At 41.4% G+C, this 23,604-nt stretch overlaps 1 protein-coding gene across 1 annotated transcript; it reads right to left on the reverse strand.

The window, feature by feature from the left end:
* Positions 1-17,962: 17,962 nt before the first annotated feature.
* Positions 17,963-22,808, reverse strand: LOC147433869 (phenylacetaldehyde reductase-like). Its single transcript, XM_086490498.1, has 6 exons — positions 22,581-22,808; positions 22,334-22,503; positions 19,426-19,614; positions 19,129-19,291; positions 18,547-18,736; positions 17,963-18,380 (listed from the first exon to the last, which is right to left on the reverse strand). The coding sequence occupies exons 1-6, from the start codon at positions 22,687-22,689 to the stop codon at positions 18,233-18,235; spliced, it is 969 nt and encodes a 322-aa protein (XP_086346624.1). The 5' UTR covers positions 22,690-22,808; the 3' UTR covers positions 17,963-18,232.
* Between the last annotated feature and the right edge of the window lie 796 nt (positions 22,809-23,604).

Genomic DNA, 23,604 nt, shown 5'->3' on the forward strand with positions numbered 1-23,604 from the left:
GGCAGGCTCCCTCTTCACGGCGGCACCAGATTCCTGCAACGATAGAAAGACAGAAGTGAGTAACATGTCATTGCATTCTTGAGCTTCCCTACACACGAGTTGTGTGTTTGCAGTCTTAGTGGCTCACATGCAACACACATCAAGTCCTTTGCGGTACGACAAGATCTTGAAGCGGGTTGCGATGTTGATTAGGAAGGTGGTGCGAGCCGGTGTGCAAAAGGCTCAAGCTCCTCTGTCCAAAATCCTATGCTACAGACAATAGCTTGGCAAGGAAGCTCCCTTTTAATCCAATTTGGCTTCAAAAAAAAAAAACCAAAGTCTTAAATTCAATACATCTGTTGTACAAAGTGGGAAGAATCCTTTACACAAAATGTGCATCTAAAATAGGAGATAAAGCTAGACCGAATGCTCCTAAAATATTTCCCTTAAGTCTAGTTCACCTAAAACTAGATACCACATCATGGAATGTTAATGAAGCATAGTGGCACCTTCTGAGTACAAGCACGAGCATTTATAAACAAAAGGATGAGATCTTTATTTTTTTGAATGCAATGCATAGATCCACGAGCATTTATAAACAAAAGGTTGAGATCTTTATTTTTCTCAATGCAATGCATAGTAAGTATGACTCCATTCAAGTGGTGGGAGAGGAGAACACCACTTGATCTAGTGGAGAACTAAATTACTAGGTATATCACTTGCTCTGATACCACATGATAAGACCTAGTGTGCTATGGTAGATTATTATTTTGAACATACATGCTTATCAAAAACTCATTTTGCCTTCTTTTTTGGGCGTAGATAGAACTACAGCTTTCAATGGGAGCTCATCTAGCTTTTTAAGGTCACCTATTATTGACGCCAATTCATGGCCGGTCCATTCTAGTTGCTTATCTACCTTGAGTGTTGGGATTAAAAACTCCATGGGCAAGATAGCATTAAGAGTCGAGACCAAACACCATGTTATATGGAGTCATTCCAACAGATGTCTTATAATCTACCATGTAAACTCACAATGTAGAGTGTAACTTTTGTTCCCAATCGGTCCTTGAATCAAATTCTATTTTAGTCAATACAGTGCACAAGGTTTTGTTTGTGGCTTCAACCTGTCCATTTGCATGTGGATGGTACAGAGCAGACTTCTAGTGGAGTCCCATGAACTCATCTAGAATATTTTCAATAACTTCATTAATGGAATGTGTGCCGCAATCACTAACAAGTTCTATTGGTAGCAAAGACATGTTCATAGAGAAATTATGAAGTGGCCCTAGCATCCGCTTTTTGTGAGGCTTTTGCTTCAACCCATTTAGTGAGATAGTATGTGGCAACAATGATATACTAGGTGTGAGTCCGCTAAGCGAGAGGTGAAATTGGACCTACAAAGTCTACAACCCACTTAGCGAAAGCTCTATCTCCCATCATTGGCCTTAACAGCATCTCATCCCTCTTTATTGGCACTTTGGTACACTGACAAGCATCACATCTTTTAACATATTCTTCAGCGTCCATATATAATGTAGGCCATTGTATTCCCGCGGTTAAGACAATTTTTGTTTTCTTATCCCCTGAGAAATGGCCTCCGCTTATTCCTCCATGAACCTGCTCTAAGATTGGTAAATACGTGCTTTAGGTTGCACATATCCTGAGTTGATTATCGTTTCCTCTCTTATAGAGCTGATTTTCAATCAATGTGAAGCCTCGAGCCTCTATTGCTATGTCCCTTTGACGTGCTTTAGAGGTATTTTCACGAAACGTTCTTGTTGTTACTAGGTATTCAATTAGATATTGACTCCAATCTGGTGCCATTGTTACCTGAAACAGCATTGCATGTTCTATCGGTGGTGTAGATCTGCACGTAGCACAGTTAGTAGCATACTCATGAATGTCAGTGCACATATTTGGCCAATAAACTCCTAGTTGTTTCAAGCACTGATATGTTTTTGTTTGCAAGCAATGAAATGGTAAGTCATGAACATGTGCTTCTAAGTGATAGCAATCGTACTCTTCTAGACTTATGCATAATTGTAACATGTTGTTTGAGCCTAAATGATACAAATGTATTATAATTAAATGAAAGTTCTTGGATTGTTGAACCATCTGTTGCTTAAATTCTTGCTCAATCCTATCAAATTCTCCTCCATAAGACAATAAACTGACTATCTATAAAGACCACTTGGGTACCATTTCAATATTGAAAAGATATGCATCAGGGATGTCATCATCTACGCCTTCTAGAGCTTCTCCATTTGGCAATCCAAAAATATGATCTGCTTAAAGATGTTTTTTCCTTTTTTAACCACTACTATAAAGTCAAACTCCAGCAATGTGATACAATGCCTCCATTATTGCATGGTTTGTTTACAAGGTATGAGAGGGCTTGATGATCACTAAAAACACAAACTGTGTAATGGAATTTGCCTATTCAATTTGAGAGTAGCGGAATTTAATGAGAGTACTTTCAAGAAATGATTTTGTGAGCATAGCGGTTTGACATAATTGAAGATAGCAACATAATCATAGCAATTAGTAAACTTGGCATAGACAATACTTTTGCAAGGGAGAGAATTTAGAGAACATGACAACAGTTGAGGACCGGATTTATGTGGAGCCGGTCCCCCCTCCAATAGGCATTTGTATTATGATTTCTCCCATAAAGAGAGACTTGTTACAATACATTCTTTGTGTTCCTTGTGACCTAGGTGAAGCAATGAAGATGGAAAGCTTCATGCATCACCATCATAGCATAACCTAAACTTGAAGAAAGCTTTAACTATACCAAGCCTCAGTCCCAAGACCTCAAACACCTTCGAAGGTGGAGAGAGCTAGCAGGGAATGAGGGTAGGGAAGAGGAAGAAGAAACATTTCATACGAGAAAGAGCTAGTTCCTCACTTATCATAACTCTTGTGCTAGCATAGTAATGAAGAAGAAATAGATGGCAAGCTCAAGCATTGAAGCATGGCTCTTGGATGGATTTTCACTCCATAGCCAAGAGTGTTTGTGTAGGCTCTCAACCTCTACTTGCTTGGAGAAGGAGAGGGAGCTCTTGCACTTTGCATAGTACACAATGAGAGTGTTTGTGAGTGTGTGTGGGTGAGTATACCCCCTAAGCACCCCCCTAGCTTGCTTGGGTCAACCCCCCCTTGTAGCTCATGCTTGAAGCTCATTGGACCCCTCCAGGCCTAGCCAATCACAAGCAAGAGCCATTAAAAGCAACAGGGGTAGCCTTGGGACAAGTGTCCCCCTTTCCCCTTTGAGAGAGAGGACTTGATAAATGCAAAATCAATTAATTAAATATCCTAAATTATCATTGGACCCCTTGGGTGGCCAACCAATAGGCTTCAGGCACACCATGAGGGCAACATGAGGAGGAACTTGACAAGTGTCCTTGCTGCCTCTTCAAGCTGGGGCTTCCCTTGTGTGTGTGTGTGTGTGTGTGTGTGTGTGTGTGTGTGTGTGTGTGTGTGTGTGTGTGTGTGTGTGTGTGTGTGTGTGTGTGTGTGTTCTCTCTCATCCCCCCCCCCCCCCCCTGTAGGCTCGCCCCCCTCCTTGTAGGGATATTTTTGACTTTGGAAGAGCAAGCCCCTTAGTCATCAAGCATGACTAAGCACTTGAAGTAGGGGGTGTTCCCACAAGCATCTCAGGCAAGCTTCTCAAGGCACCTCAAGCACCTGAATCATGCACCAAGTCAAGCACCTCAAGCATGGAGCCAGTCAAGCACCTCAAGCATCTTAATCAAGCATCTTAATCAAGCACCTCAAGCAGGACAAGCACCTCAAGCACGACAAGCACCTCGAGCTTGGGCCGAGTTCCCACCTCAAGCTCAGCCCTAGCTTACCTAAGGTCAAAGGAATTTTACACACATTATTGGAGGTCTTCAATGAAGCTAACCCTAAGGTCTTATGCTCCATTGGTTAGCCTTGCTCTTGATAGACCATCTCCCATTTGGGCCCCTTTACTATTGGCCTCGTGTCGAGATAAATCTATAAGCACATATCTATATCTTAACACTTGTTCCCGTTTATTCTCCCACATTAAGTGATCAATTTAATATGAGAAAATCATTTGGGTTGGTTAGATATTAGATTTTATGACATTACCTCTCTCTTGAAATCATAGTCATCCTCGACTATGAGGTAGAAGAGATAAAGCCTTAGTCATTAGTCAATCGTACTTAGCGGGTAGAGGATCCCTTTTTTACCCTACGACATCTTTCCAAGATGGATGACTAATCCATTTGGTGCTTGGGAGACATAGCTGCCGCAATCATGTCTGCTCTTTAGTCCATTTCATTCTCCCAAAGTAGAGTGACAAATTCTACTTGGTGTTTGAGAGACGTCGTCATCACAAACATGATTCTAAGCATGCATACTAGTTAAATTTGTGCACAATTAAAAAGAGGACTAGTCTTATAAGACAAAAACATGAGTCATTTAAAAGAAATTTGTACATTTGCTTACTCTAATGTAGCATTGTAAGCATTGACAAGGTTCATACTATCCTTAAGTTGTACTCCTTGCATCCATCTAGCATCTTCAAAAGGATAATTTTTGAACTTAATAAGATACCATCGGATTATCTTACCATGTCGTAGTACCTTGTCTTCATGCCGAAGGACAGCTTCGGGTTGTAGCACCTCTTCTTGGTCTTCAACTTCGGGAGGGTCTTCAATAATTGGTTCAGTTGGTGGCTCTCCTTTGTAGGGCTTAAGTAGGCTTACATGAAAGGCATTGTGTATAAGCCAATGGTTGGGCAACTTGAGTTGATAAGCCGTCTCATTGATGGGCTTCAAGATTTGGAAAGGACCATAGTATCTTTTTGCTAGTTTAGCATAATACTTTTGATGGCCCGTAGGATTTTTGCCCGACGTTTGCCTTAATCGAGCCTTAGGAAACTTGAGTAAGACCCACTCATTTTCTTTGAACATTAAGACTCTTCTATGCTTATCAGCAGCAGCTTTTTGCCTTTGTTGAGAGATGGCTATAGCCTCCCTAATCTTTTGAAAAGATTCTTGTAGGTCACGGCTATACTCATCGGCAGCAAAGATCTTCCCATGTACTTTGAGTAGCAAGGGACTTTTAGGTCTTCCCTCTATGATCTCGAAAGGTGCTTTCCCCGTAGAAGTATGGACAGTATTATTGTAGGCATACTCTACTAGAGGTAAATACTTTTCCCATTGTGAGCGTTGATCTACTTCGGTAACATAAGTCTTGAGTAGATCGAGTATCGTAAGATTGGCTATCTCACTTTGGCCATCCGTTTGTGGGTGATAGGCCGAAGAGAAATTCAATCGTGTTCCTAGATTTTCAAAGAGACCTTTCTAGAAATTACTGGTCATTCTAGGATCTCTATCTGACACGATGGATGTGGGTAATCCATGGTGCTTGAAAATCTGAGATATGAAGAGAGTTGCCATTTGATGTGCCTTAATAGTCTTTTTGACAGGAATAAAATGTGCTTGCTTGCTAAACCTGTCGACTATTGTCCATATTCCTGTATTCCCATGGATAGACTTGGGTAATCCAAAGATGAAATCCATGGATATACTCTCCCATGGTGAATTTGGAATAGGCAATGGCTGGAGTAATCCAGGTTGCTTCCCTCTATCATACTTGGTCTTGTGACATACTACACATTTTGAAACATACTCTTGTATGTCCACTTTCATGGTAGGCCAATAGAAATACGTCTCTACTCCTCGGAGAGTAGGTTGAATACCTCTATGCCCTGCATATGGAGGAGCATGGGATTCATACATAACCTTCTCACGAAGGGAATGGGTAACACATAGCCTATTGCCGTGGAGAAGATAACCATCCTGCAAGGTGAATGGTTCCTCTTTCTTCCCCAAAGCAAGGGCTGACATTATGTCTCTAAAGTCAGGGTCAGTAGCATACTCATCTATCATAGAGGATAGATCATTGTGAGTAGCTATAGACACCACATTAACTTTTGGTCGTCGTGAAAGTGCATCGGAAACTTGATTGTGCGTACCAGCTATGTGAGCAATATGGAAATTAAATTGCGAAAGAAAATTTGCCCACCTCATTTATTTGTCCGAAAGCTTGGTTTGCGTCATGAAATACTTGAGACTTTGGTGGTCGGTTCGTAGGATAAATGGAGTCCCCAATAGGTAGTGCTTCCATGTGTCTAGGGCATGTAGAACAGCTAAAAGCTCTTTCTCATAAATGCCCAAGACTCGTTCATCACTATTGAGCCTTCGGCTCTCATATGCTATGGCATGTCCTTCTTGAAGCAAAACCGCTCCAAGGCAATCACCACAAGCATCACATTGGACCTCAAATGGCTTTGAGAGATCCGGAAGCACGAGGACTGGTTGGGAAGTAATCTTCTCTTTGAGTTTTTCAAAAGCATTTTGCTCCTTAGCAGTCCATACAAACTTAACGTTCTTCTTTGTTAAGTCGTGTAGTGGTCCTGCTACTTGAGAGAATTTTGCTATGAAGCGTCTATAGTATGCACACATACCAATAAAGCTTCTTAGCTCATGTAGATTCCTTGGGTTAGGCCATGATTTTATTACCTCTAACTTTGATGGATCCATACGAATACCATCGTGAGAGATAATATGACCTAGATATTGAATCTCTTGAAGGAAAAATTCACTTTTCTTTTGGTTGAGAAAAAGTTTGTTCTCCCTCAAGGCTTGAAAAATCACTTGGAGATGTTGCTTATGTTCCTCCAAAGACTTGGAGTAGATGATGATATCATCAAAGAACACTCCAGTGAATTTACGATATGGTCTAAAAATTTTCTCCATGAGACGATTGAAAGTAGCTGGTGCATTAGTCAAGCCAAAAGGCATGACTAGATATTCATAAAGACCAAATGTTGTGCGAAACGCGGTCTTTAGGATATCTTCATCCACTATCCTTATTTGATGATAGCCACTCTTAAGTTCAATCCTACTAAAGTAGGTAGAGCCTTGTAGCTTATCAAACAGATCTTCTACCCGAGGCACGGGAAATCTGTTTTTGATAGTGATATGGTTTAGTGCTCGATAGTCCACACACATACGGTATGTACCATCTTTCTTTTGCACTAAAAGGACTGGAGAACAAAAGGGAGAGGAACTAGGCCTCACCATCCCTTTGTCTACCAATTCCTGTACTTGCTTCATAATCTCCTCTTGTTGAGCTTGTGAGACTCGATAAGTAGGTTTGTTAGGCGGTGAGCTTCCTGGAAGGAGCTCAATACGATGGTTATCATCCCCTTGTTTTGGAGGTAGGTCCATAGGGATATCATCGATGAACACATCTTGGAATCCTTTTAGAAAAGTAGACAAGTCTAACTCTTCTTGATTCCTATCATTTTCATTTGATAAAACATTCTTAGCTTTTAGAGACTCTTTGACATAAATCATGTACGCAGAAACTGAGCTCTTCATTGATTTATCAAAAGAAAGAGGATTTACAAGTGGAATAGTGCGACCACGCTCACTAGCATCTATATACATGTTCTTACCCCTGTAGGTGAAGTAAATTCTCCTTTCAGGGAACTTCATGTTGGCAGCCATGCGATCAAACCATGGTGCCCCTAGGATAACATCCTGATGTTGGAGAGGAGAGATGAAGAAGTCTTCTTTGTCGACATAGCTTTGGACATGAAGCCTCAACTTCACAATCAAGGGAGTAATGGAGGCTTGTTGTCCCTTGAAAGTTGCATCAGCTGTTACTATATCTCCCATCTCAAAAGCTTGAATGCCCAACTTGGTGGCCAACTCTATTGATATGAAGTTGAGAGTAGAGCCTGGGTCAAACAAGATGAAGGCATCATGCTCTCTTACCTTTCCCCACGCATAGGAAAGTGATGATCCTTTGCAATGAGCATCCTCTTTTGGAGCTTCGATGGTGGAAGCCCTAGGAGTCTCATTGCGAGTATTCTTCTTGGGGCAAGAACGATAGCCATGTCCTTGCTCCCCACACTTGAAACACTTATGGTCCTTGCGAAAAGCTTCAAGCTCTTCAGAAGAGAGTTTTTTTTTACCTTTGTAAACTCCCTTCTCCTTGGACCGATTGTTGTTGTTGTTATTGTTGTTGTTGGAAGTGCCTTGGGAATTATTTTGAGCATTGGATTTCCCCTTTGCATCATTTTTATCTTTGTTTTCCATGGGCTTGACTTTACCTCTAGCCCCTTGATGGAAATTGATGCGTGAAGTAACCATGGTGTGGTGGATTACTTCAGTAACAGTACCGGGCCGTTGAGAGATGATGTATTCGGCCATCTCTTCAGGTAATCCCGCACAGAATTGTTGTCTTTGCTCGGCAAAGTCTATCTTTTGAAAGACAGTAGCTTTGAGATGTAAATCCCAAAACTTGTCTACATACTTGTTGATAGACTCATGAGAGAGAAGCTTCAAGCCGCGCCATTCGGTAAGAACTTTATCTTTAGTATCACTTGGAAGAAATTGCTTCATGATGGAAACTCGTAGAGTTTTCCATGTCTTTGGGGCTTCTCCATTGCCACGAAGGCTAGCCCACCATTGACGAGCTGATTTTTGGAAGTGCATAGCTACATGGCGTAGCTTGGAGGACTCGGTGAAGCCCTCGTCCCCAAAGGCCGCATCAAATTGCTGGATGAAGGCCAACACTTTGTCAGTAGCACCAAAGGTGCCATCATAGGTGAGAAAAGAGATACTCTTTCCTCCCTCCTTGAACTTCTTTAGCTTTCGTGACCTTCGCCATGCAGGAAATGATTTGCGATGTCCTCCCCTCTTGTATTCTCTAGGAGAATAGCCATAACTTTCATCGGAAGAGGAGGAAGGTGAAGAAGAAGGAGAAGAGGGTGACCTCTTCCTAGCCCTTTTCTTCCTTTGTTTCCTCTCTTGCCTTTCAGAGTGATGAGGAGAAGGACTATGGGTTGCTCTTTTCCTCTTGGGAGGAGTAGGCGATCGTCTAGACCGCTGTCTTCGTGGAGCCACATCTTCAGAAGAACTTAGACTGTCATTGCTTTCTTTCTCTTTGGATTCCTCCTCTCGAATGGGAGAGAGTCTTCTTTTGGGGGTCTCTTCAAGAGGCCTCCTAAGCTCTCTCTCCTCTGGGAGAGGAAGGGAAATTCCATAAGCACGAAGTTGTTGAGTAACTTCGGCTTGCAAAACAGGGTTGCCCATAGCTTGTTGCAACCTAGTGACGAGATAATTCACAAACATGGGAGCATCATCATTAGCACCTTCATGTGCACAATCAAAGCTATCAATGTTCATTCTACTCTCTTGATTATTGTCAGCCATGTTAACAAAATTTATGTTTATACTTAGTGTATGCTTTGGCAATACAAAACCTTAGTTGCCACTCCTCTTAGCCTTTGAAAATCGGCTCTTAAGTATCTACACCCACGGCTCAAAGTGGTTAATTATAGAGAGTAGAGGAGTAGGTCTAACATAGCAGAGTTGCCAAGGGCTAGCTCCTTTCGGACTTCTTATGGCTCAATAATGGTAAAGCCGTAGGCAAGTCTAAAATGACTCCATTATTAAGTCCAAAGCTCCCAAGGTGTGCACCATCCCCCACATAGTGGACTTAACAAAACCGATATTAGATCCCAGTTCCACTTACTCTATTATAATTAACAAAATCAACCATTTATAGGCTACTTAAGGACCTCTCTTCTTAAGCAAGAAAAGAGAAACCAAATGCTCTGATACCAATGTAATGGAATTTGCCTATTCAATTTGAGAGTAGCGGAATTTAATGAGAGTACTTTCAAGAAATGATTTTGTGAGCATAGCGGTTTGACATAATTGAAGATAGCAACATAATCATAGCAATTAGTTAACTTGGCATAGACAATACTTTTGCAAGAGAGAATTTAGAGAACATGACAATAGTTGAGGACCGGATTTATGTGGAGCCGGTCCCCCCTCCAATAGGCATTTGTATTATGATTTCTCCCATAAAGAGAGACTTGTTACAATACATTCTTTGTGTTCCTTGTGACCTAGGTGAAGCAATGAAGATGGAAAGCTTCATGCATCACCATCATAGCATAACCTAAACTTGAAGAAAGCTTTAACTATACCAAGCCTCAGTCCCAAGACCTCAAACACCTTCGAAGGTGGAGAGAGCTAGCAGGGAATGAGGGTAGGGAAGAGGAAGAAGAAACATTTCATACGAGAAAGAGCTAGTTCCTCACTTATCATAACTCTTGTGCTAGCATAGTAATGAAGAAGAAATAGATGGCAAGCTCAAGCATTGAAGCATGGCTCTTGGATGGATTTGCACTCCATAGCCAAGAGTGTTTGTGTAGGCTCTCAACCTCTACTTGCTTGGAGAAGGAGAGGGAGCTCTTGCACTTTGCATAGTACACAATGAGAGTGTTTGTGAGTGTGTGTGGGTGAGTATACCCCCTAAGCACCCCCCTAGCTTGCTTGGGTCGACCCCCCCTTGTAGCTCATGCTTGAAGCTCATTGGACCCCTCCAGGCCTAGCCAATCACAAGCAAGAGCCATTACAAGCAACAGGGGTAGCCTTGGGACAAGTGTCCCCCTTTCCCCTTTGAGAGAGAGGACTTGATAAATGCAAAATCAATTAATTAAATATCCTAAATTATCATTGGACCCCTTGGGTGGCCAACCAATAGGCTTCAGGCACACCATGAGGGCAACATGAGGAGGAACTTGACAAGTGTCCTTGCTGCCTCTTCAAGCTGGGGCTTCCCTGTGTGTGTGTGTGTGTGTGTGTGTGTGTGTGTGTGTGTGTGTGTGTGTGTGTGTGTGTGTGTGTGTGTGTGTGTGTGTGTGTGTGTTCTCTCTCATCCCCCCCCCCTTGTAGGCTCGCCCCCCTCCTTGTAGGGATATTTTTGACTTTGGAAGAGCAAGCCCCTTAGTCATCAAGCATGACTAAGCACTTGAAGTAGGGGGTGTTCCCACAAGCATCTCAGGCAAGCTTCTCAAGGCACCTCAAGCACCTGAATCATGCACCAAGTCAAGCACCTCAAGCATGGAGCCAGTCAAGCACCTCAAGCATCTTAATCAAGCATCTTAATCAAGCACCTCAAGCACGACAAGCACCTCGAGCTTGGGCCGAGTTCCCACCTCAAGCTCAGCCCTAGCTTACCTAAGGTCAAAGGACTTTTACACACATTATTGGAGGTCTTCAATGAAGCTAACCCTAAGGTCTTATGCTCCATTGGTTAGCCTTGCTCTTGATAGACCATCTCCCATTTGGGTCCCTTTACTATTGGCCCCGTGTTGAGATAAATCTATAAGCACATATCTATATCTTAACACTTGTTCCCGTTTATTCTCCCACATTAAGTGATCAATTTAATATGAGAAAATCATTTGGGTTGGTTAGATATTAGATTTTATGACAAACTGATTTGCAAGGAGACAATGGCAAAACTTCTTAACAGCATATATCATCCCTAGCCCTTCTCTTTCAGTGATACTGTAGTTCTTTTCAGCACTGTTAAGTTGTTTGTTGGCATAATAGACTAGGAATTCCATATTTCCTTCTCCTGACTGAGCCAAGGTGTATCCTATAGCAAATGTAAAGCATCAATATGAACATGAAAGATCTTTTTCCAATCTAATGCCTTTAATACTGTAGCGGATATGAGTGTTCTCTTTAACTTTTGAAATGACTCCTCACACTCCTCTGTCCATTCAAAGACTACTATAAGTCTATATAGGGGTTGAGTAATGACTGCATACATGTGTATAAACCTCCTTTAATAACCACAGTGTCCCATAAATCATTGTATATGCCTTGTGTTGTTTGGTCTAGGCATCTATACAATCACTTTTATCTTATCTAAATCCGTAGATATGCCTTTTTCTGAGATGATATATCCCAGGATTCTGCCTTGTTTAAACATGAATACGCACTTCTCTAGGTTAAGGCAAATCCTATACGTCCTGCACTTCTCGAATACTTTTATGAGGTGTTCCGTACGTTCACCCTCAAGAGAGAGTGTACACATAGATCATCCATATAAATTTTCAAGAATATCCTCAAGTATTCTTTAAAAGCATGTTCCATTAATCTCTAGAATGTTACCGTGGCATTAGTCAATCCAAAGGGCATGACTCTATACGCATATATACCCCATTCTGTGGAAAATGTCATCTTATATTGATCTTCTGGAGCAATTGCAAGCTGGTTGTATCCAGAGAATCCATCTAAGAAGAAATATGCTTGCTTACCTGCCACTCATACGAGAACATGGTCAGTAATAGGTAAGGGATAATTGTCCCTTATTGTGGTGGCATTAACCCTCTTTAGATTGACACACACTCGAAGCTTATTATTCTTCTTAGGCACTACCACAATTGGAGATACCCAGTCGGTGTGTTCTATCTCGTAGATGAACTCAGCTTCCTTCAGTTTATCAATCTCTTCCTTGATGTGCTTAGCAAATGTATCATTATATGTGTACGATCTTTGTCGGGTAGGCTTTGCATCAAGTTTTAATGGAATCATGTGTTGGCATATTATTTGATCTACTCCCTTTAGGTCTTTATATGACCAAGAAAAAACGTCCTTATACTCCTTGAGAATACTTACGAGCTTCTCTTCTTCTTTTATACTTGGATCAGTTGCTATATAGACTGGCCTTAGCTCTTCTCCTAGTTCTGCCAAGCCTATCTTCTTTGTATGCTCTGGCCCATCATATGAATCCTTGTCCTTTCGCTCTCGTATGGGATGTGTCATCACTACCTTTCAATCTTGGATAGTGAATTTTTTGTAGTGGGAGGACACTCGTTTTGTCGTCATTTTCTTACCCTCTTTGTCACCAATCTCTATTTTCGTAGTCCACACTTCCCTCAAAGTTTTATTAATCTCTCCGTACTTTTTGTTTCTCTCAACCTTGGTCCATTTAATTTCTCCAAACTTGTCTAGTCTTGGTTCTTTTCTTGGGTTTTGTTTTAGTTTCCGACTTTTGAGTTTGTTTTCTCAGGTTCTTATGTTGTCTCATGTCTTTGGATCCCGAGCTCTAGAGAATCTCCCTAAAACTTTGTCTTTAACACAATCTTTAGCATTTGCAAACATCAAAAATTGTGTTTTACCTCTTATCTTAGGCATCGGATTCTCTCTAGCCCTGTGCTCAGCTCCCTTGATCTTATAGCATTGTTGACGTCTAGGTTTTAGATTTGGATAGTCGTAGAACCTAACATCTGCTATTGTTTCCTCTTGTTCACTCCGATTGTCAAAGCATTCATTATCTACGTCCTCATCTCGCTCAAGATTCTTTGGTGAGTTGTAAAACAAGTCCTCTTCATCTATTTCCATCCGTTCATCTTTTCTGGGTTGTTTAGAGACTGGTTCCTCCTCTATCCCATTTACCACATTAACCATATAGTATGGAACCATGTCATAACCATCTTTGTCGCAAAACTTTGTCGTGGGACCATCCGAAATACCATACACATTTAGGGTTGCTAGAATATGTGTCCATTCTAAAGGTTCTAGAGTTTCTTCAAGGAAAGGTTCAAGAATGTATTCCTTAACTTCAGTCAACCTTTCTAGAATACGCTCTTCTCGTTTTAAGCTTCCGCATTGAGATGCTTCACACATCCATAGCTCCTTTGGCTTACCTAATCAAGTTGGAAGCTCAAATCCTGCTAGTGTAGATACTATGGGAAGCATAGTATTGCCATCCTTGCCTTCACAATACTCCCCTACCTTGTTTCAAGATATTGCTCGCATGTTTAACTGAGGCTTTTCTAGCTCTGGGATTCGTTCTTTTATCTGTGAAGTTGGATCCTTTACACCAAAATTTTCTAAGCATTTTTCGACTATTGCCCACATGTTTTGTATTTGAAGAAGCTCTACTAGCATAATGGCGCAAGTCACAGATGCAAACAATATGTCTATCAATCCTTTAGAGTCCATCACCTTTTTTAGGAGAGTCTTTGTGATGGTACTGCCTTCACATCAGACTTTGTTTCATACTCTTCCATGTGCTCTGATTGTGATCAATATGCTCAAAACACCATGCCAACAAGTTGAAAGATTTTTCAAGATAGATGTAGCTCAAGGACATCCTTTAAGTAAAGAACAAGAAATTTACGTTGACAAGAGGAATGAAGTTCGTGACAAGTCAAGTCAATGGCTTATGGAGCATCATATTATATTCATGTTGCTCTCATCTCCTTAGCAAATATCACAGTCATGGTGATCTCTACAAGTGCAAAGTGCCTTGGAGAAGCTCATTTGTTGTATCGTGTGATAAAATCTCTAGTTGTTGGATATTTGCAAAATAAAACAGTTAACAAGCTGTAGAGCATTTTAAACAATTGTAGGTCAATAATACCCTTAAAGTTAAGAACAAGGCATAAAATGAGCTTGGATTTAGTGGATGCATTGATGGGGTATTTACTTGTGTAAGGATGAAATGCATGCTCAAAGAGCTTGTATTGATGCCAAACTAGAACATATTTCCAAAAAAAATCACAACGTGGGTACTCTGGTTTGTATAAGCTCTCATTAAACTAAACTTTTCAATTGTTTGCTTCAATATCTTGCATCCTAACTTAAAACACACCTCGCTTTTCTTGCAAAATTGCCTTGATCACTATGCACACTTCCAAGGCTCTCCCATGCATGAATGCATATGAAAGGATGTGTGCAAGCTATATTTGTTCAAAGAAAATCCGAGCTACTTGGAAAGGCATTCCTACAAAAAAAAAGGTCAAAAATTCCTATATTGACCATGATCTCACAAAATCCTATGTTAGTACAAAAGCACCCAAAGTCCTCTACTAGTGTGCCTTTATAATGGGCTTCATAGTACACACTTTCTTTTCATGAAGAAGCTATGGTGTTTTCTTGAAGTATGAGCGGTGCTTGTGTTTATTGACCATAGTCTATCATATTTATCATAGAATAGTATCAAATCTATCATAGAATAGTATCACAAAGTTTTTTGAAACCTAATATATATTTCTAAGTACTCCCCCTAAGGTCACATCTACTCATCGCTTGACTACGCAAGCCATGGGATATGGATATGATCCCCTGGCCACGACGGTGCCATCTTCATCAATGAGTCCCATCAAGTAAAATATCCATACTAATCCCTAACTCTAGTCTATTACTTCAGTTCTCTTGAGCCAAAATACCCACATTATGATGGCTTGAGTTTAGAATTGTGTGTAGCCTACCAAAATTTCTCATGTTTAGTAAAATTTCCTTCAGTTAGCTCTACTAATAGAGTCCAACAAAGTGCTCAAAGCTAGCCAAAAGGAATGTGTCGAGATAGTGCATGACACAAGCTTCCAATATGCAATCATCAAAATTTGATTTTCCCTCTATTTTCCCTTCTAGTTCTCAAGTCAAAATTTGTAAGATAGCAAACATAAGGCTCCATGTGTGCCCTTGTATGGATTAGGTCTATTTGATACGATGAATTTTGTAGTTGCTTATTATTGGGCAAGTTGTGGGTTCAAATGTCACCTTTTTTTGCAAGGAAAGGTGACACTCTTTGCCATGGCCATTCAGTTGCCTCACAAAAGTGTGGAAATCTACCTCTTCATTGAATGTCATGTATAGGCCATTTATTCTCTTTGTCTATATTGCTGCTCATTGGAAAATTGTTTGGATGGTGCTTTTCTCCCACATTGTGATATTCAAAGGCAGCCTTTCTCGTTATGGTTTTTCTTGCATACTCTTTAGGGATTGGCGACACCAAAGTGGGGATCTTCATGGCCCAAGATAGTATCACACCAACTTAAGAGATGCTTCACATACCTTCAAGTATAGAGGCCTTATGTAAGGGAGCCAAAAATTGCTTAGATGGATTTTTTTCTTCTATCTCACCTAAAGGGTGTTTCACATTCTCCATTTTAGCATCACAAATCACATATACCTTCTCAAGGTAGAAAAACACCAATAAAAAGGGTAAAGAAACGTGTCATTTTTCTCATCATAGGAAAGGATGCAATGTAATCTTTGTGTGCTAGGATCATCTATGGCAAGAGCATCTCCTAGCCCAAATTATTGTTATCACTCACAAGAAAAGGAAGGATTGATAAATTCAATGGAAGAGGCTCACACTTGGCAAAGCAAGGTTAAATACCATTTGATGAAAAAGAGTCTTTACACACTAGCTAGAACCCTATCCCAACAAGGGAACGGGAAGAATGCAACAACCAAAGCACCCACAATAACAAACCAAAAATTAGTAAGCTTTGGGTATAATCATCACAACACTACATGGTAATTGTCTGCACTTGATAAATGATTGAACTATTGCACAAGAAGCATGGAAACTACCAAAGACATGCTTGGTGCAAAAGAAAAACATAGCAAAATCCATTTCAAGCTAAAAAGCATCATCACGTGACTTGTCTACATCCAATTATGAGTACAAGAAGAAGAGAAAATTCCAATCTTGATTAAAGCTCTACTAGGTGCTACCACATCATTATGGTGCTCAAGGAAAAGAACCGGAACCATGTCTTGCAAGAAGAAGAGAGAAGCTTAGACCAAAGGGAGCAAGAATTTCAGATTCTAGAGCACATGTTGCCTCTATGGACATGGAAAGGGTTGTGGATACATGATAAAGATGCGTCGAAGCCCTCACTTTCACTTCCTACACTTGCATGGAAGCCCATCCGCATATGTATTACTACAAGAACAAGAGTGGAGACAAAGACTGCAATAGGGTCAGAGACAATAGCACAGACAAGAGAGACAACAATTAAAGGCAGCAAGGATCCTTCAAGTGAATGGAAGGTCCATATTGTAGAAGAAGCAAATCACCTTTCCTACTCTAAGGACAGTGTGTTGTAAAAGTTTTCTTTTGTACACATTTTGTATTGGGACAAATTGTCTTAGAGTTAGCTCCCACCTCACAAATCACATGATGATACCCAATCATAGCGCACTGTGTTGTAAGGACAACTTATCAGGACAATTGTTGGGTTAAACTTCCTCTACATCATATTTTATGCATTCATTATCCAAAGCATAATCCAAGTATACCCATAGCCCATAACTCTCACCAAAGGCTAAAAGGCATCCCTACAATGGGTGGTCCAAATTTGCTATACACTATGTTCACTCTACCTATGTTACATGTGATTTACTCAAAGCCTCATCGTCTGTTCTACATAACATGCTCCATTGTACAAACTTTCTATTGTAGGAAAAGCTATGGTGTTCATGATTGTGTGTGTATGTATGAATGTAATTATGATTCAACTTGCTAATGAAGATGATAGGTCCTGCAATCATGTGAGGAGCGCCAAAGATCTATCAGCACAAAGTGGACTTGCCCATATGAATCGATCTTTTTCATGCCACAAGACTATCAATACATGTTATATTATGAATAGTATGTGTTATATTAAATGTAGTGTCAAATCACACCATTTACAAGACCATCAAGTACTACCCGTGACATTAGAAAGTTCTCCAATAAGTTGTGACAAATCTTGCATTGGCATTACAAAGACACGACATTTCACTAGTGATGCACACATAGGGGACTGTATTAGATATTAGTAAAATTGGCAAACAAAAGATCCTTACACATGGAGAAGATCAACCGTAAATCAATGTACATAAGATTATACACTGCAAATGATGTTTGTGGATGAAGTGAAATACATAGAAAAGTTAGTAATTGTAAAAGAGGGGTGACACTTATTCCAATTACCAAGTAGAGGGATGATCCCAGGAGACGAATAGCCTAAAAGCAATGGGCAATTTAGAATCTAAGCAAGCCCATCATCACCAGACAACACAAAAGACTTCTCTTGGCTCCTGTGGCCAAATCAAGACCACCATCTTGATGCCCTCGTGCACAAACGTCATCAGGCACACTCAAACCAAAAACAATATTTGAGGCCACTGAATTGGATTCAACAATCATTACATGCTAACGTAAAATTACACTAGGCTATACACAATTCATTCTTGTTGAAAGATATATAAAAACCAACCAATTTTTCTGAGGTTGCTAAATGCATCGTATTTACAAACCGTACTGCAAATTTGGTCCATTTATCAAACTTAAACTGACACTTTAAGCTTTCTTTTGGTAATGTTCAATGTCCATCTACAAACTGTACTGCAAATTGGGTCCATTTATTAAACTTACATTGGCACTTTAGGCTTTCTTTTGGTAATGTTCAATGAAGAAGCCTTCGAAATTTTAACTATAAACATTTAGTTGAAATACATATATGTATATTTCTAATAATAATGGAGGAGAATAACATCCACATTAGGAAACAAATTGTGAGTAATCTTCCTATACCAAGCTTCCAATCCTACAACTTCAGCATTTTCTGCTCAATCAAACTCTCTACGCAATCCTTCAATGCATCATTAATGGGAGTATACACCAAACCAAGACTTTTCACCTTGTCGGTGCAGACCTTGTATTCAGGGGCAGGAGGCGAAGACTCGTCCGAGCACCTAGACGTATAAATAATTTAATGTAAATTCAGAAGTATATTGAAGAGGCAATCAAAATAAGGATTTTGTATGTGTGCAAAAGCATGCGTATGTATAATCCAACCATACTTCATGAACCAAACACACATCAAGTTTAGAACAAAGGCACAAGCATTAGAGTTCTTACTTCAATGGTAATGGAGCATTAGGGAAGTGCGTACGGAGCATATCCACAATCCTCTTGTAATGTATGATGCTTTCCGTACAAATATAGCGGCCAGAAGCTTCTGCAACTTCATATGCCAAAATGTGTGCTGCTGCCACATCCTTAACATGCACCCATCCCATAGCAAGATTCATATATGTTGAAGCAGATCCTGAAACAGTCAACCCACTTCTAAGTACCCACCCCAGAGCAAAATTCATATACATTGAAGCAGATAAACACGCTTCTTAATACAGAAAGGGTTTGAAGTATCGTACTTTGAAATGTTAAACATCCATCCAAGCACCCCTAATTAGCACTAGTCTTGTAATGGGCCACAAAGTGGCTGGAGCCACTAAAGTGGCCCATGCCTAGATTCTAGTATTTGAAGCATAACATTTGCATATGACATGAAAAACTTACAATGCACGTCTGTACAAACCTAAACATACGTAGACTTACCGATGCATCACTCACGCAGACAATGCAGCTCTTGAAAACGGTCATGCACATCCCTCCCAAAACAAACTAAGGCAATTATGTTCGGCAATGTTCCGAAGGTACCATTCATAAGCTTCAGCACAGCTTCGGAGCTGGTGTTCAGAGTTGGTTGTAAAAGAGGTCCAATAACCATTGCTGGGTTTATTGTCACCAAATCTAGTCCATGTGCTTTTGCAAGCTTCCAAGCTTCCAATTCAGCTTCCGTCTTCGACAACTGGTACCAAAGCTGGAAAAAAGAGAATCTAATTATACCAATGAGCCAGTACAACACACAAGCCGTATCTTGGGGTCGATTAGATAATAAACCATATACTCATTGATTATATAAATTAAACCACAAGGAAAAATACTATACTTTACCTTTTTTTCCTGACAAAACACTGGGTCACTGAAGAAGCTTTCATCTACAACATCGTCTGGCTTTCTAGATGGTGTATATATGACAGCAGCTGTTGATGATGTTAAGACTACCCTTTTTATCGACTTGGCCTTCACACAAGCATTAAGAACATTCTGTGTCCCCTTTACTGCCGGTTCTATTAAGTCCTTCTGCAAGTGGATACAAAACAAGGGTAAGAGAGTTCATTCATTCATTAGACTAGGATATATAACCCAAACTAGATGCACACACCAACATTCATCTATTTTAATTACCTCCTCGAAGGGAGTAGAGACTCTATTATATCATTACATGGAAGTAATATTTGAGAGCAATTTATGCTTCTAGTACAGACTAACATTATGCATGCGTGTTTGCGTGTAAATAATCTGGCCCAAATGTTGTGAAACAAGATGTGATATGGTGTAGCTATGATGAGGGGTGTGACATGCCCTCAATGGATAGACCCCTAGTACACTTTGCTACTGCACATGAGACCTCTGGCAACACACAGGAACCAACTGAACATGCCATCAAGATGAAGATCGCCTCCTGGCAATAGGGCTGAACATGAGGAAGTAGACTGTCAGCCTCAAGGTAAAAAGAGAAACTGCCCTCGAGAGGCTCTAGTGCGCTCCGCCCCTCCATAGCAAAGTTGCCCTGAATAACGATGCCCTGAGGATCACGGATCTGGGAATTGCTGCTCCTAGTGAACATGATGCACTACAGCTGAGATCACCTCCAAGGGCCTAGATGTGTGCCCTGAAAACGCAGCTAACCCACACGGATGGCTGCCCCAAGTTCCAACGACACTAGGGCTGGCATCCTCTCTGCCTGCCAAGCTGTCCCAACCCCCTCAAAGGTTGCCCAATGAGGGCTCAGTGGATTGCACACAGCATAGGCCTACCTCTGCCCCGGCCTAAATACTCCCTACAGCTGCTGCCTGACCCACATATCCAGCCCCACAAAATGTGAATATAGGGCTAAAATTTTTAAACATGGGACAATGAGCAGCACCAAGGGTAGGATAAAATATCCCAAGTATGCAGGAGCCTATATGGCCACAGATAGAGGCAAAAGCCTGGGCTGTACATGGCAAAACACATCCCGTGTTACACGCTTGGAAACTCCAAGCGAGAAATCAACAGCAACACACAAACAGAAACTTCAAAACCAGTGAACTTTAATAGAGAGAGAGAGAGAGAGAGAGAGAGAGTTGGCGCGGCACAGCGGAGTTTGCGCCTAGAAGCACTAGCCCCAAAGACTGACACCCCTTTCGGTATTTCTTAACTGCAAAGTACAACTCCCGAGGGTCCTTTGCTCTCAGACTCTGCGTCTAGACGCTCTGCAAAGTGAGAAGCCCCAAGGGCTCTTTTATTTTTACAAGGGATGCCGAAAAGCAGAGCCCCAAAAGCAACCAGTTCAAAAGCACTAAACCCCAAAAGCATTTGTTCCCAAAAGCTAGCGTTGAAATCAATCAACGCAATTTGCGGAAATCTGTCCAGTCTGCCACATGGCACCAATAGTGCGAAATGCAAAAATTAGGTACAGCCTGCCACATCAACATGTCAACACGATTTACAAAAATCTCTCCCAAAGTCCAAGCTTCTACCCTTTTAGGGTTTAGGGCGGGTTTAGGGCCCCATAGCCGGTGCTTCATAAGTTCTTCAAGTTGGTCGGCTCAATGTCTCTTGTCCTTTCGGCCATTTCTCTTCTAGCTGGTCATGCCACATTATCACTTTGTGACATTTCCCCCTCTTGAAAGAACTATAATCGCCCTTGATTACGCCTGCAAAATAGCCAAAGGACAGAAACCAGTTTGGTAGACACTGACTCTAAGTGCCAGCGCACTAGACAACACATATTCACCAGTACTTGCACGAAGATGACGGTCACTGAACATTCACATCAATATCCCCGTTGAGATCTTAGATGAGAATCATGATCAGTGTAACGTATTTAGCAATCACGTCCAGATCTGACCCATCTTTAGCGGATGTCGGGATTGACTAAATCTTGTTACTATCATATATCTTTTTGTTTCACAATTCAATCAAGCAAACCGTGCCCATGACCATCCTCACAAGACAATACATCCACATAGTATGCACTTCAACACGAAAGGGCCCAAAGGAGGTCCATATACTTCCGGATGAAGCACAGGTATCGATTGTTGTCCACAAATGCAAAAGCACAACCCAAGCCACCTTGTTCAAACCTCCTCTTCAAGGCTAAATATCGCAGATGCAAGACTCTTAGTAAACTTTGAGAGAGAGAGAGAGAGAGAGAGAGAGAGAGAGACCAAAACAAGAGCCTTGAACTCCAAACCACAAATGATGTTCCATTGTCCCAGGCCAAAGTCCAACACACAAAGCCTCTTCAACCGCCAAAAACGAAACAAAAGGCCTCATCTTGCTGGTTGTACAGATAGAAAAGGCAAATATCCTTCTACTCGCTAAGGAAAAACCTAAGAAAAGTCTGCTTTTTGGCAGTGAAAGACGCAAAAACCTAAATGCTCAGGACCCTCATGCTTGCCATATTTTCCCTCATTCACAAGCGGAAAAAGTTATAAAATTCTTTTATTTTTAGTAATATTCACAGCCATTGAGCGATATCCTAGTAGTGGGGAGCATCAGCCCAGCCAGCCATTCACCCGCATTCAAGCTGCACTCAGCGTGTTAAGCAAGTGGCAATGGCAGAAAATTATAGTTTTGGGAGGGCCTGAGAGGGGGAGGGGGGTGTTAAGGGATTGGTTTACTTTCAGAGAAAAAGAGACCAGAGACCATGTCTGTTTGCAAAACATATGCATGTCACTTCAAACGTCTAAAACGAGAAATTGAAGGAAAACAGTAGATGCAAATTCTAACCCTTCACTCTTTGAATAACAACCTGAGGATCATCTGTGCTAAAAAAGAAAGGCGACGCAGTATGGAAAACAGCCTCACAACCATCGACAGCAGCATCAAAGGATCCTTCTTCCAGTAAGTCAGCTTTGAAAAGCTTGAGTCTTTCCTGTGCCTTTGGTAAGGCCATCAAGTGGGCAGTCTTAACTACGTTTTCTGCAAACAGAGGTCGAAAGAGATTACCACACAGAGTAATGGAAACAGAGGGTAATGCAGGGAAGTGGAGCCTTTACCAGGATCTCGGACAGAAGCACGAACGGTGTACCCACGCTCGAGCAGGAGCTTCACCACCCAAGATGCAATGAAACCAGAAGCTCCCGTCACACACACTACCTTCTCCATTTTTCTTCACAGTGAGTGAGTGTGTGTGTGTTTCTAGGGGAGAGGGAGCGGGGAGAGACAGCGAGCGAGCTCGTCAAGCTGCTTGAATTTGCAGTCAGATAGCCTAATAACCTTTAGCCTACAAGTAGTTGTTTAGATGGAGAAGAACTTAGTCCTGAGCCGTCTTCGTCACTAATTGACACCTCCCTAGGGAGGGAGGCCCACATAAGACGTCGCGAAGTGGGTGCAACCTGGGCCGTCCGATTGCCGTTGCGGGATCAATGGCCCACATAAGGCTTCGCGAAGTGGGTGCAACTTGGGCCGTCCGATTGCCGTTTGAACTAGGTGTAAACAAAGAGTAAACTCGGGAGGTATGTACACCACACCGAATTTCGTGTGAACTCGGTGTGTGTGAACTTGACATGAACTAAGTGTGAACTTGGGAGGGTATGCACACCACACCAAATTTGGTGTGAACTCAGTGTGAAGCAGGTGTAAACTTGTCCACGATGCCATGATCCATAAACTTACCACACACATTACTTTCAACGGACGCGCTATAGCTTAATGGTTAGAGTCAACTCCAAGGGGGAGAGGGTAGCGGGTTCAAGCCCCGGATCTGGAAAAGTGGGAATCTTTTGCATTCCCTAGGCAATCCAACGGTCACAATCAACCGATGATCGTGAGCAGTTGATCCCACCTCCCAAAAGGAGGTGTCAATTAGTAACGAGGCTGAGTCGTGGCTTGTCGTCTTCTTAAAGGGAGCCCAATGTTCAATGACCACGACCCAAGTGACCAAGTGAGACTGAGGTGACAGGGATAGTTATTGATTACCATTGCTAATAACTAAGGGCATGGTCACATAAGGCTTAGTTATCAGTAAACCTCGATCGGTTCTAACCATGGCAGGTACGGACGCTCAAAGTGTGACGGGCA

Source organism: Adiantum capillus-veneris, chromosome 19, assembly GCF_014529385.1.
Source record: "Adiantum capillus-veneris isolate H3 chromosome 19, ASM1452938v2, whole genome shotgun sequence".
NCBI classification, from domain to species: domain Eukaryota; kingdom Viridiplantae; phylum Streptophyta; class Polypodiopsida; order Polypodiales; family Pteridaceae; genus Adiantum; species Adiantum capillus-veneris.